This window comes from Lepus europaeus, chromosome 19 (assembly GCF_033115175.1).
Source record: "Lepus europaeus isolate LE1 chromosome 19, mLepTim1.pri, whole genome shotgun sequence".
Lineage (NCBI taxonomy): Eukaryota > Metazoa > Chordata > Mammalia > Lagomorpha > Leporidae > Lepus > Lepus europaeus.
The window spans coordinates 69176167-69189444 of NC_084845.1; the positions used below are offsets into that span (position 1 = coordinate 69176167).

The 13278-nt window shown below is 53.9% G+C and overlaps 1 protein-coding gene across 3 annotated transcripts in view; it reads left to right on the top strand.

The window, feature by feature from the left end:
• USP10 (ubiquitin specific peptidase 10) overlaps nucleotides 1-13278 on the top strand; it is a 63670-nt gene that overhangs the window by 14087 nt on the left and 36305 nt on the right. For 2 of the 3 annotated variants that reach the window (XM_062177629.1, XM_062177630.1), the window contains exon 2: nucleotides 11485-11553. In XM_062177629.1, coding sequence (XP_062033613.1) covers nucleotides 11485-11553 — 69 coding nt within the window. Of the gene's footprint in view, nucleotides 1-11484; nucleotides 11554-13278 lie in introns of those variants that run through there. The other variant, XM_062177631.1, reaches the window with a different exon arrangement.

Below are 13278 nucleotides of genomic sequence, written 5' to 3' on the forward strand. Positions count from 1 at the left end.
CTACTGTGTTCCCAAGTGCATTAACAGGGAGCTGGGTCAGAAATGGAGCGGCCAGGATAACCCCTTACCCCACAGTGCTGGCCCCCAGGATTTTCATTTTGAAGACATCCATTGTGGATATTGTCCATCAGCATATAAAGTGCATCTCGAATTATTTCATAATTATTTTTTTAAAGGATTTATTTATTTATTTGAAAGCGTTACATAGAGAGAGGAGAGGGAGAGGGGAGGGAGAGGGAGCCAGGAGGAGGGGATGGGGAGGGGTCTTCCGCTGGTTCACTCCCCAGTTGGCTGCAACAGCCAGAGCTGGGCTGATCTGAAGCCAGGAGCCAGGAGCCAGGAGTTTCTTCCGGGTCTCCGACGTGGGTGCAGGGGCCCAAGGACTTGGGCCATCTTCCACTGCTTTCCCAGGCCATAGCAGAGAGCTGGATTGGAAGTGGAACAGATAGACTAGAACCAGCGACCATGTGGGATGGCGGCACTGCAGGTGGCAGCTTTACCCGCTGTGCCACAGCGCCGGCCCCTCCTCCTTTCTTGTGGAATTCAGCAGCTCTGATTTCTGCACAGGTTTCTCCCCCTCTGTTGTTTGCCTGGAGTGGAAAGAGCTCTTCCTTGGGTGCTTTGCGTGCTCTTGAACAGTGGCACTGACCCTGACTGCAGGTGAGACTCAGGGAGCCTCTGAGGTGCTGGGGAGACCTGTCCTCCCCACACAGCTGGTCCCTGGGCTGCTGCAAGGTGGCGCAGGTTGCGAGCCTTGCTGAGGCCCCAGTCCTGGAGTCAGGTCCTGTTGCACGGCCCGCTGGGCACCTCGGCGGTTGGCTGGCTTCTCAGGCAGTTCTTCTCACTGATGAGGTGGAAAATCTCTTCCAGGGTTCTCAGACCTCAGGCTCTACCTGTTTACCAGAAGAGCTTTTTTTTTGAAGTCTTAAGTTACATGTTTCTAATGAGAGATTTGTCAGTTACAACAGTGAACTTACAGCTTTGGTATACACTGCGCTTGCATGACTGGAGTCCTTGGAGGGTGTTCTCCGGATCATCAGGTGGCAGTGAGTGGAGAAAGCCGTGTCTGGCTGTCGCTCCGTGGTGGCCTTGGTCAGCACCTGCAGCTGTCGGCACCACTGCTCGTGCTCCCTGATTTCCAGCGGCCTGTCGCTCTGCAGCCAGGCCTGCTAGGGGACTGTGTTTTGCACCGACAGCCAGAGCTGTTCAATGAGGGGAATATTCTGTATGTCCTTGTTAAATTGGGTAGCTGCTCACGTAGCTGTGTCTCATTAGAAGCCCTCGATTTTTCGGGATGTTTAAAGAGACTCTTGGCAGACAGAGGGCAGCTCCGTGGAAGCAAGTCCCTTGTCAGACTTTGTTTTCCACGGGGTCCTCTCAAAGGCAGCGCTGGTTCAGGGGTGCCTTTCTTTCCTGGCAGGCACCTTGAGCAGCCCAGCTTTTGTTGGTTTTGGTTCCAGCATATTCCATTAAGTGAAAAATCCTGCAGCACACTGGGCACTGTTCCTGCGCCTGGAGTGCCTGCCTAGCCAGATGGCAGCTTTGCTTCGGTGTTGATGACTGTGTGTGTGTGTGTGTGTGGAGGTGTGCAGCTTGAGTTGTGGTCAGAGGGTGTTAGTGGCCGTAGTGGCCAAACCGGACAGAACAAGCTGGAGGTGACTGAGAGACAGGACAGAGGCCTAAAGGAGGCTGGACACTGTGAACCAGGCAGCAGTGCGGGTGTTGCTGTGCACAGTAGGAGTCTTTGGACCAGAGAAGGGGAAGTTTTTTTTTTTGTTTTGTTTTTGTTTTTTTTTTTTTTTTTAAGATTTATTTGAAAGTCACAGTTACACACACACACAGACAGAGAGAGAGGTCTTCCATCCACTGGTTCACTCTCCAGTTGGCTGCAATGGCCGGAGCTGCGCCGATCCGAAGCCAGGAGCTTTTTCCGTGTCTCCCACGTGGGTGCAGGGGCCCAAGGACTTGGGCCATCTTCTACTGCTTTCCCAGGCCACAGCAGAGAGCTGGATCGGAAGAGGAGCAGCCGGGACTAGAACTGGGATGCCAGCACTGGAGGCGGCGGCTTTTCCCGCTGTGCCACAGCGCTGGCCCCTGGGGGAATCTTTTTTCCAGACACCCGTGTGTGGATGTTTGCAGATGCACAGCAAGAGTGAAGGGGGAAACTCGTCCTCGGTCTTCATGAGCTGGTTTTTATGGCGCAGACAGCTGCCTGTTCGCCCGGTCTCCAACAAGATCCCTGTTCTGAGGTGTGAGCATGCAGCACAGGCTCTCCGCCCCGAGAAGGGGACGTTTCCATGGCCTACAAGGCCCCTGTTAGGCTTTGCCATGGGTCCCTGCTCCTGTCCCGGCAGGAGCTACCTTGCTTTGCTGTGACTGACGGGGTGGACGTAGGCAGCACGTGCTGCTCTGGCAGCCCCTCGTACCTGGCGTCACTGTGGAAGCTCCGCGCTGTGGGCGGGCTCCTTACTCTTCGCTGCCGAGTAGCACTCCCTTTATGCAACTGGCATCTAATGCAGTTTGTTGACCCCCTCCCTTTTTTTAAAGATTCAGTTATTTATAGGAAAGGCAGAGGTAGAGGGAGAGACACAGAAAGAGGGATCCTCCATCCGTTGGTTCACTCCCCATCTGGCTGCAACAGCTGAGGCTGGGCCAGGCCAAAGCCAGGAGAATTAAACTCCATCCTGGTCTCCCATGTGGGCGCAGGGGCCACGTACTTGGGCCGTCTACTGATGGCTTCCCAGGTGCACTAGCAGGGAGCTGGATGGGAAGTGGAGCAGCCGGGACTCTTGATGGTCCCTAGTGATTGACTGTTAGAGACGAAGCTGCTGCCCACGTTCATGTACAAGTTGTTGTGTGGGCCCGGGTTTCTGTTTCTTGTGGATGGAGGTGTTGGGTCATGGGTTACGCTGTTTTGTAAGAAACCGCCAAGAGTGTTGAGAGTGGCTGTCCCACGTTACTCCCGTGCCAGCAGCGTGTGAGAGTTCTGCTTCTGCACCCTCACTGACATGGGACGCGGTCAGTCATCTCGGTTTTGTTGTGCCTCAAGAGGCAAGTGTTTTTTGTCCGTAGGAACCTGGTATCCTGTCCTACAGAAAAGTCTGTCTGAGACCAGATGGGCAGTTTTTAGTGAAAATGTCCAAAAGCACAGTTTAAGGAAAGATAGAGGGAGCCAGGAAGGATGAGGCAAATGAATGCTTTCTTCCCATAGGGATGGGTGGAGGTGAGGATTAAAAACGGACTTAAAAAATGTTGTTTTAGGGGCTGGCATTGTGGCGCAGTAGGTTAGTTAGCTGCTTCTGGTGCTGCTGGCCTCCCATGTGGGTGAGTGTTCAAGCCCAGCTGTGGAAGATGGCCTGGGTGCGTGGGCCCCCGGTACCTCGTGAGAGACCCGGATGGGGTTCTGGGCTCCTGGTTTGGCCTGATCCTGTCTTGGCCATTGTAGAGAGTGACCCAGAGGATGGAAGAGCTCACTCCTTCTTTCTCTGTAACCTTGCCTTTCAAATAAATAAATAAATCTTTGAAAAACTATTTCTTGGTGGTGACCTGGGCCACTTTCTTCATGATTTTGACGGGAACACAGCCGTGTTGGTATGTGCCTGGGCAGTGATTGCCACACCAGCGAACGTGTGTGTGACATCACCATCATTCCATGCAAGAAGCTCTAAAGCCAGGTAGCCGGCTATGCCACACACCTGCTGAAGTGGAGCCAGAGAGGCATCACCCTCGAGCCGCAGGAGGGGAAGAGAGTGGTGTCCCTGAGAGCTCAGCTGAGGCTGAGTCAGTGGATCCGGACACAGTGGAGCTGGGGGCACTTTTGGACACTGGCATCCGCGCAGCTGCCGGTCACTCAGCCTGCGTGGGGTGGATCCCAGAGTGCTTTGTGGAGCCGTTTGAATCTTTCTGCTGTGATTTCATGTTTTTCAATAAACTTGGGACAGCAGCCAGAAAAATGTATATTTAGTAGAAAGGCCAACATGGAGAAGAGAGAGGGAGGGAGGGAGGTATCTCTTCACCTGAGTTATTCCCCAGATGCCTGCAACCATGGTCCAGGCTGAAGCCAGGAAACAGGAACTCCACCTGGGTCTCCAGCACGGGTGGGAGATCCCAAGTACTTGCAGCATCACCACTGCCTCCCAGGGTGCATTAGTAGGAAGCTGAAATCAGGAGAGGGCTGGGGCTTGAGCCCAGGCCTCTGGTGAGGGATGAGGGTGTGCCAGGTTGCATCTTAACAGCCGTGCCAATGAACAATCTTAAAAATGACAAGATGGGTTTCCTTCAGCGTGGGAGGTGGATCGAGTGGTAATTGTGTTACTTTCCTTGAGGGTAAAGTAGGTGTTTCCTTAGTTTCCTGTAAAACAATTCAGTTGTCTTGGTGATGTTTGAATGTCATATTTTAAAAAATGTTATTATTCAAAAAACTATTTTACAATGAGCACATCTCTGGTGATAATTTAACCAGGTGTGAGGCAGGTGTTTGGTGCCGGGGTTGATTAGACCCAGTGTGTCTGCTCGAATCCCGCCGTGGTTTCCTGTTCCAGCCTCATGGCGACGTGCACTCTGGGGTGGCCCAAGTGCTTGAGTTCCGGTCACTTGCGTGGGACCCATGGAGCTCAGCCTCCTCGCTTTGCTCCCTGTCTCGGTCTGTCTGCCTGTTTAAAGTGAGAGTTAGAGTAAATAAAAGTAAAACAAGCCAGCTGGAGTTTTCAGGGTGGACTTGGTCAGCCTCAGCCTCTGGAAGTGGACTCGGCTGTGCGGCGTGGAGGCCGTCCTTGCCCCTGAAGTGGGTGTCCCTGGTGGCGGCGGGGTTCATCCTCTTCCGTGCAGCACTTACTGCGCACAGGTACTGCGGTAGCTCACCACTGCGGGTGAAACACAGGTTCACTTCACGTGGTTCCTCTACGAGTTTTTAGAATGAACTTTTCGGAGTTTGATGGATGTGGACTGACTTTGGAGCCTGGAACGCACCTGGCAGGATGAGTTCAAACAAGCGCACACACCTGTGGTGGCCCGCAGTGCACGGGCTCGTCTCCCCCTTGCCCACCACACTGCTAGCAAAGGCAGCATAGTTTCTGAAATTCTTTCTTTTTTGTTGGTTTTCTGCTTCTTTCGCGCATATTTTTTCCTCTCAGGATTGACGCCATGGTGGTTTGTAATGGATGTGGGGGGGGGGGGCGGATCTTGAACTTCTGGGGCTGCCCCACGTAGCATTCACTGAACTCACTCCCTGGTCTGTCAGCTCTGTTCCATGCGATAGCAGTTTTAACAGCACATCATGAATGGTGGGAGCTATGGATATTGTCTTGCTGTTTGGTACTGGTTTTGATTGAGCAAAGCAAGTTAAAACCCAATCGCTATTAGGTTATTTAGTCCTGATACACAGGACAGGAATGTTGGGCAGAGTGTGTAAAAACAAATCCTAGAATCTCTTAAAGAATATACAGGTGGTCTTTTAAAAACTATACTTTGAAAGGTGAGAGGGCTACATTTTGGGAGGACTTCAGTAGAACAAAATATGCAAACACATGAATGTAGACACCATTTGTGGTACTTTTCAGATTTATTTGAGAGGCAGAATGGCACACATGCACACACACACATAAACACACAGATCTTCATCTGTTGGTTCACTTCCCAATGCTCACAACACTGTCTGAAACCAGAAACTCCATCCAGGTCTCCCACGTTAGGTTGCAGGGACCCTAGTACTTGGGGCATCATATGTTGCCTCCCAGGTACAGTAGCAACAAGCTGGATCCAAAGTGGAGGAACTGGGGCTGGCGCTGTGGCGTAGTGGGAAAAGCCACCGCCTGCAGTGCCAGCATTCCATATGGGCACTAGTTCGAGTCCCAGCTGCTCCATTTCTGATCCAGCTCTCTGCTATGACCTGGGAAAGCAGTGGAAGATGGCCCAAGTCCTTGGGCCCATGCACCTGTGAGGGAGACATGGAGGAAGCTCCTGTCTCCTGGCTTTGGATCAGTGCAGCTCCAGCTGTTGCGGTCATCTGAGGAATGAACCAGTGGATGGAAGACCTCTCTATCTCTGCCTCTCCTCTTCTCTCTCTGTAACTCTGACTTTCAAATAAATAAATAAATAAATAAATCTTAAAAAGAAAAAAAAGGAACACAGAGTGGAGGAGCCGGGACTCACCCAGACGCTGCAGTGTGGGCTGCGGGTGTCCCCGGTGGGGTTTAACTGGCAGTGCCACAAAGCCGGCACTCTGTTCCATGCGTCTCCGCTGCGGGAGGGCGCCGTCTGCAGCTGGCTTCCTTGCAGTCTGCTTTGTTCCCTTGTCGTCGGGACCCACTGTTCCAGGAAAGGAAAACCACACCCTGGTGGAGCCCAGCTGGTGGAGGCACTTCTCCGCCTCGCTCTCCTTTCTCCCTCTTTCTTCATTTGTCATTTGTATCGCTCACTGCAGCGTGCCGTTTGCTCGACCTGGAACAAAGCTGTGCGTGCTCTGATATCCTGAACCCTCTGCTTGTCTACTTAGACTTGACTTTCATAATCTAGTGCACAATGAGTATTGTTAAATCAACAAAATGCCTGTTGTGTGTTGGCCGAACAGTGTTGTCTCCACGTGTCCCAGAAGCCCACGCCACTTCCTGGGGGTGAAGCCACTGGCTGCATCCAGTGGTAGATGCGAGTGGGCTTCTCCCTTCCACCCCGCAGAGCTCAGGAGAGCTCAGTAAGGAGCGCTGTTCTTTGGATGACCTGGTGTCTTACTCAGTGTGACTGGGATGCAGTTCGCATGCCCTGCTCCTCACTCCAGTGTCTGCCTCTCAGTGGCTTTGAATGCGCTCAGGGTTGGCGCCCATTTCCATAGTCAAGTTTAGAATGTTTCACCACCCACTCAAGCAGGGCTGGGAACCTTTTTTCTGCCAAGGGCCATTTGGATATAATATATAAGATGGTTTGTGGGCCATACAAAATAATTAATTTGAAAATTAGCCTGCTGTAGATGCACTGAGTTTTGAGTCTCACCTGCCGTTGCCTTCTGCAGCCTGCGGGCTAAGGCTCCCCACCCTGCAAAGCTGCTGTCCGTTGCTTTCTCTGCCCCCAGCCCCCGGCATCCACACTCTGCTTTCTGTCTCCCTGGGGTTGCCCGATTTGAACATTTCACGTGACCAGAATCACACATTGAGAGTCTGGCTGCTTTTGATTGGATGTTTTTGGGGTCATCCTTGTTGTACAGCATGTCGCTAGCTTGATGACATTTTCAAACCTGTGTTTCTTTTAAAATTTATTTATTTATTTGAAAGGCAGAGTTACACAGAGACCGGGTAAGAGAGATCTTCCATCTGCTGATTCACTCCCAGCCAGGGCTGGGGCAGGCCAAAGCCAGGAGGTGGGAGCTTCATCTGGGTCTCCCACATGGATGGCGGGGTCCCAAGTCCTGAGCCACCCTCCACTGCTTTTCCAGGTGTATCATCAGGGAACTGGATCGGAAGTGGAAGTGGAGCAGCCAGCACCCATATGGGAATGCCGGCACAGCAGGTGGCAGCATCCCTTTGGGGCAACCTACATCCTATTTGGGTTTCCAGAGAGTTGCTGCTTTGGCTAGTGCACAGCTCAGCGTGCTGGGTTTGAGCGCCCCCTAGTGCTACATCTGGGCTCCTGCGAAGGGAGCTGCTGCTGCCGGCACTCAGCTCTGAGCTGCCCTCAGACCCTGCATGAGGAGACCCAGCTGTCCTCCTTCTGGCCTTCCTTGGGCTTTGGTCAAGGAATTTAGGCACTTTCTGACGGTCACATCTTTGCTGCTCCTTTAGCGTGAACACTGGCATTTCCAGCTTTGGCCAACCCCTTCCCCGGGGAGGTAATCCTAGGCCCTCCAGCGCCGAGGTTACCCCAGTCTCCTCCTGAAATGGCCTGTCTGGCTGCCTGTGCCTCAGGGAGGCGTCGTACAGGGCTCCGTCCAGCCACGCTGTGGGCTTGCCGTCTTTCCTAAGCGAATGTGTTTTCTCCCCATGGTTTTTCTGGAGCAGATGGGGTGGTTGTGCATGCCTGAGGTGGGAGTTGAGTTGGATACAATGGGTTACGCCAGCTCCGGTGCTCCCCAGCTGCTGAGGTGTGGCCTGCGGGGAGGCAGTGTCTTCTGTTACTCTCCTGGTAGTCCTCTGACTCTGGTGGGGGTTGCTGTTGAGCCAGGAACTCCAGTGCTGGAGAGAGCTTGCAGGGGAGCAGAGTGACTGCGGGTGCCTCCTGGTGCCTGCTCTGAGCCTCACAGCAGACGGCGTAGGCTTCCCTGTTCCTACAGCTTTGTCCTGTATTTTACCTCCCTCTGTTCTTAAAGGCAGAGCTAATGCATGTGGCCTGTCGCATTTCCTTCTCCACTAACTTATGAAGTTAGTCACAGAATTATTTTTCTTTATTTTACCTAAAAGCAAGATCCATTCCCCCACCCCAGTATTTAGCATTCCCAGTGAGTCCTTGTGGCTGAATGGCAGGGCAGTGAGTGTATGTCCACTCGCTGGAATTTGCTGTGGAATAAATATTCGGCCTTTGCTTTGCTTTTGCAGGTTGTTAGCGTATTTAAAAATACCACCCCCCCACCACCTAGCAGATTTATGTAAGCTGTACTTTAACTTAGAAGTGCCACTTCTGTTTGCCACTTGGAGCAGTGCTGATAAATGCCTCTTGGCAGGACTGCTTCCTGGCTCCGTCTTGGAATGATGCATGTGGTTGTGCCAATACTGGCTGAAGTGGCACCTTACAGCCTTGTATGTGATGTTTTATTGTATCATTCCGTGGGAGTGTTGGAATGGTTACTCTAGGTACTGGTTACTTTGCCTAGAAAGAAACAGTTACCATTTGTAAAATACTTACTGCAGTTGGAGGGAATGTGTTTTCGAGATCTCAGTGGCTTGGCCTTTGCTGAATCCTTCCTGTGCAGTTCACAGAGCCCCTGGGAGGAGTCTGTGTGGGGCTTCTGCCCCAGGAGTAGAAACCCCAGCTCCTGGCCTCAGAGAAGGCGTGGCCAGAGCTCAGATGAGATCAGTGTGCCACTGCTGTCGCCTCCCCCTGTTTTTTTGCATTTAATTTATTTGAAAGGAAGAGTTACAAGGCCCGTGTTGTGGTGTAGCAGGTTAAGCCTGGCCTGTGACACCAACATCCCACAGCTGGTGTGCCGGTTTGTGTTTTGGCTGCTCCAGTTCCAGCCCAGCTCCGTGCTGATGGCCTGGGAAAGCAGCAGAATGTGGCCCAGAGCTTGGACAGTCTGGATGAGTCCCAGCTCCTGGGGTCAGCCTGGCCCAGTCCCTGCTGGCAGTGGTCTGGGGAGTGAAGCAGCGAGTGCAAGGTCAAACTGTCTCCCTCTGTGATGCTGCCTTGTACATAAGTAACTAAATCCTTGGAAGAAATTTATGTGTGTGTGTGTGTGTGTGTGTGGAGAGAGCGAGCGTGAGGGGGCGCGTTCATTCTCGGGTTCACTCCCCAGAAGACCACAGAGAGCAGGACTGGGCCACACCAAATCCGGGAGCCTGGATCTCCTTCTGAGTCTGCACGTGGTCTGGCCTTCCCAGGCTGCACGAGCAGTGAGCTGAATCGGAAGTGGCGCAGCTGGTCTGTGGGCCGACACTCACGTTAGATGCCGACGTCGCAGGCAGCTGGTGACCTGCTCTGCTGCAGGCCCCTCCTGGATTCATTTTCTAGAAATGGTAAATGGCCCCCCAATTGTAGGAACAAACCATTTTCTCTTGGAACCTCGAGAGGATTGCCCGTTGCTCTCTGCTGACTGTCCCGTTGAGCCCTCCTGGAGAGTCCAGCTTGGTCTCCTGCCCTTGTTCCTGGAGAGCTCCTCACAGCCGTCTGGTGGCTGGGCTGTGGCCAGGCTGAGAGCAGTGAACTTCCCCCTCCTGGAGATGACAGGAAGGTAGGTCTGAGCTTACAGTGAGAGCGTGTGGGAAGGTCCTTGTAAACTGTTGGAGACTGCTTGTTTTCACTGTTACCGTGAAGGCAGAATTTCTTTCGTAAAAGATTTGTTTGCAGGGCCCCCAGCTCTGTGGTGTAGTAGGTTAAGCCTCCACTTGTGGTGCCGGCGTCCCATGTGGGCGCCGGTTTGTGTACTGGCTGCTGCACTTCTGATTCAGCTCCTTGCTAGTGCGCGTGGGAGAGCAGTGGAGGATGCCCATGTGCTTGGGCCCTGCCTCAGGTGGGAGACCCCAGAGAAGCTCCTGGCTCCTGGCTTTGGGTTGGCCATCTGGGGAGTGACCCAGTGGATGGAAGACCTCTGTCTCTCCCTGTCTCTGGCTGTAACTCTGCCTTTCAGATTAATAAATAAACTTTTAAAAATTCATTTGCTGATTTGAGAGAGAGTGAGCGAGAGAGCCTGAGGGAACGTCCATGTGCTGGTTTGCTCCTCAAATGGCTGCAGCAGTTAGGTCTGAGCCAGGCGGTAACCAGAAGCGGGGACGCCATGCTGGTCTCCCACGTGGGTAGCATGGCCGCAGGCACCTGAGCCACCGTCTGCAGCCTTCCAGGCACATTAGCAGGAAGCAGAGTAGCTGGGACTTGAGCTGGGGCTCCAGCAGGGGATGCTGGTGTCACAGATGGCAGATTAGCCCATTATGCCACGGCGCTGGCTCCCAGCGTACGGTGTCTTTGTGGACTTGAGCAGGTGTGTAGACACCATGTGAAGATGGTTTTGGTTTTGCTGTTTGTTCACAGTTTGGGTGAATGCTACCTTGAGCCTTGTAGAAATGGTTCCCCTGGATGGGACTCTTGCTGCGGGATCGTGTTTTCAGTAAAAATGAGTATTATCCCTGCGTGGTCACTCGCGGTTTCTGGGTCACGTGCTTGCCGGTTCCTTTGCCAGGCGGCAGGCTCTGAGCTGTGCAGGAGCGGAGGCGCCACGCTGTACTCTCAGCTCCCAGTTCCACGCTGCCCTGCGTGCCATTCAGCAGATTCTGAATATGAATGAATGAGCCAGCGCCTCCACTGTGGGAATCTAATCATGCGGATTCTCTTGAAGCTCTGGGGGTAGGAGCTGTGCGGCGCTTGCCAAGCTCACATCCGTGTGGTGTAACCGGAAAGTCAGAGTTCTGTGAAATCTGAGGGTTTCGTGAGGGCTGTGTCTGTGCAGTCACGTGGATCTGTGCATCATGTTCAAGCACATTTTTAAAATTAGAAATTACAGACTCAAAGGCTGCTAGTCAGGTCGCCGCTGTTCCTGTCTTCCCATCGTGACCTGTGCCCTCTGCAGGAAGAGAGTCAGGCGGGGTGGCGTGTGCGTGCAGAAGCCGCCTGCCTCAGAACGTGCTTCCTCAGGCTGGCAGCGTGTGGAAGAGCTTCAGTGGTGTCTTCCCTGTTATGTGGGAAGACGCTCTCTCTGGACGTGGACTTGCCCTCCGTTTGCTGAGTTGAGAGGGTGTGGGGTATTCTGCACCAAATGCATCATAGGTCGTGTCAGGAGACGCGGCGTGTTTTCCTGGGTATGTGTGACTCGGTCGTTTTATCTGACCAGCAATGCCCTTTTTTGTTTTTCAGTATATTTTTGGAGACTTTAGTCCCGATGAATTCAATCAGTTCTTTGTGACTCCTCGCTCTTCTGTTGAGGTAAGATAAAGCTGTTACGGTGAGTGAAGTATGCAGGTGTGAAGTGGTGGGTACGTGTTCTTTTACTTTGAAGTGCACGATTCTCCTGTATTGAAAAATAGACGCGCTAATAGGAGCTTCCTAGGCCCATTGGCCAGACGCGACTGATGTGACATTTCACTGTTTGCCCTGACGTCTTTGAGAAAGAGAACGCTGCCACGGGTGTCTCCTTCCCAGAGACTCTGACTCTGCCGGCCTTGAGGTGTGGCTCCTGGCTGCTGCTCCCCTCTTTGCTACCTGTGTGTACCACTGCACAGTAAACCCTGTCCTGTGATCGCTGTGCTGATTTTATGCTTTGGTGGTTTAATTTTTTTTAAGCTTTATTTTTAATTTTTTACTTTAGAATCCAAGTTACACAGAGAGGTCCTTCATCCAATGGTTTACTCCCCAATTGGTCGCAATGGCCGGAACTGCGCCGATTGGAAGCCAGGAGCTTCCTCCGGATTTCCTACACGGGTGCAGGGGCCCAAGGACTTGGGCCATCTTCTACTGCTTTCCCAGGCCACAGCAGAGAGCTGGATCGGAAGTGGAGCAGCCAGGACTAGAACTGGTGCCCATATGGGATGCTGGCGCTTCAGGCCAGGGCGTTAACCCGCTGCACCACAGTGCTGTCTCCTGTTGTTTAATTTAAGCTAACATGCTTCACATTTGTTTATGCCACTGCATTTGTCCTGTGATTTAATTGCTCCATGCCACTGATTGAATGCGCATTCACTTGCCTTTGGGGCACTGTTAGGCGCTGGGGTGTGTGTCTCCCTGTGCGGCGCTGGAGTGCGTGTCTCCCTGTGCGGCGCTGGGGTGCGTGTCTCCCTGTGCGGCGCTGGGGTGCGTGTCTCCCTGTGCGGCGCTGGGGTGCGTGTCTCCCGTGTGCAGCGCTGGGGTGCGTGTCTCCCGTGTGTGTCGCTGGAGTGCATGTCTCCCTGTGCGGCGCTGGAGTGTGTGTCTCCCGTGTGCGGCGCTGGAGTGTGTGTCTCCCGTGTGCGGCGCTGGGGTGCGTGTCTCCCTGTGCGGCGCTGGGGTGCGTGTCTCCCTGTGCGGCGCTGGGGTGTGTGTCTCCCGTGTGCGGCGCTGGAGTGTGTGTCTCCCGTGTGCGGCGCTGGGGTGTGTGTCTCCTGTGTGCGGCGCTGGAGTGTGTGTCTCCCTGTGCGGCGCTGGGGTGTGTGTCTCTCTGTGCGGCGCTGGGGTGTGTGTCTCCCTGTGCGGCGCTGGAGTGTGTGTCTCCCTGTGCGGCGCTGGGGTGTGTGTCTCCCATGTGCGGCGCTGGAGTGTGTGTCTCTCTGTGCGGCGCTGGGGTGTGTGTCTCCCATGTGCGGCGCTGGAGTGTGTGTCTCTCTGTGCGGCGCTGGGGTGCGTGTCTCCCATGTGCGGCGCTGGGGTGTGTGTCTCCCATGTGCGGCGCTGGAGTGTGTGTCTCTCTGTGCGGCGCTGGGGTGTGTGTCTCCCTGTGCGGCGCTGGGGTGTGTGTCTCCCATGTGCGGCGCTGGAGTGTGTGTCTCTCTGTGCGGCGCTGGAGTGTGTGTCTCCCTGTGCGGCGCTGGGGTGTGTGTCTCCCATGTGCGGCGCTGGAGTGTGTGTCTCTCTGTGCGGCGCTGGGGTGTGTGTCTCCCATGTGCGGCGCTGGAGTGTGTGTCTCCCTGTGCGGCGCTGGGGTGTGTGTCTCCCATGTGCGGCGCTGGGGTGTGTGTC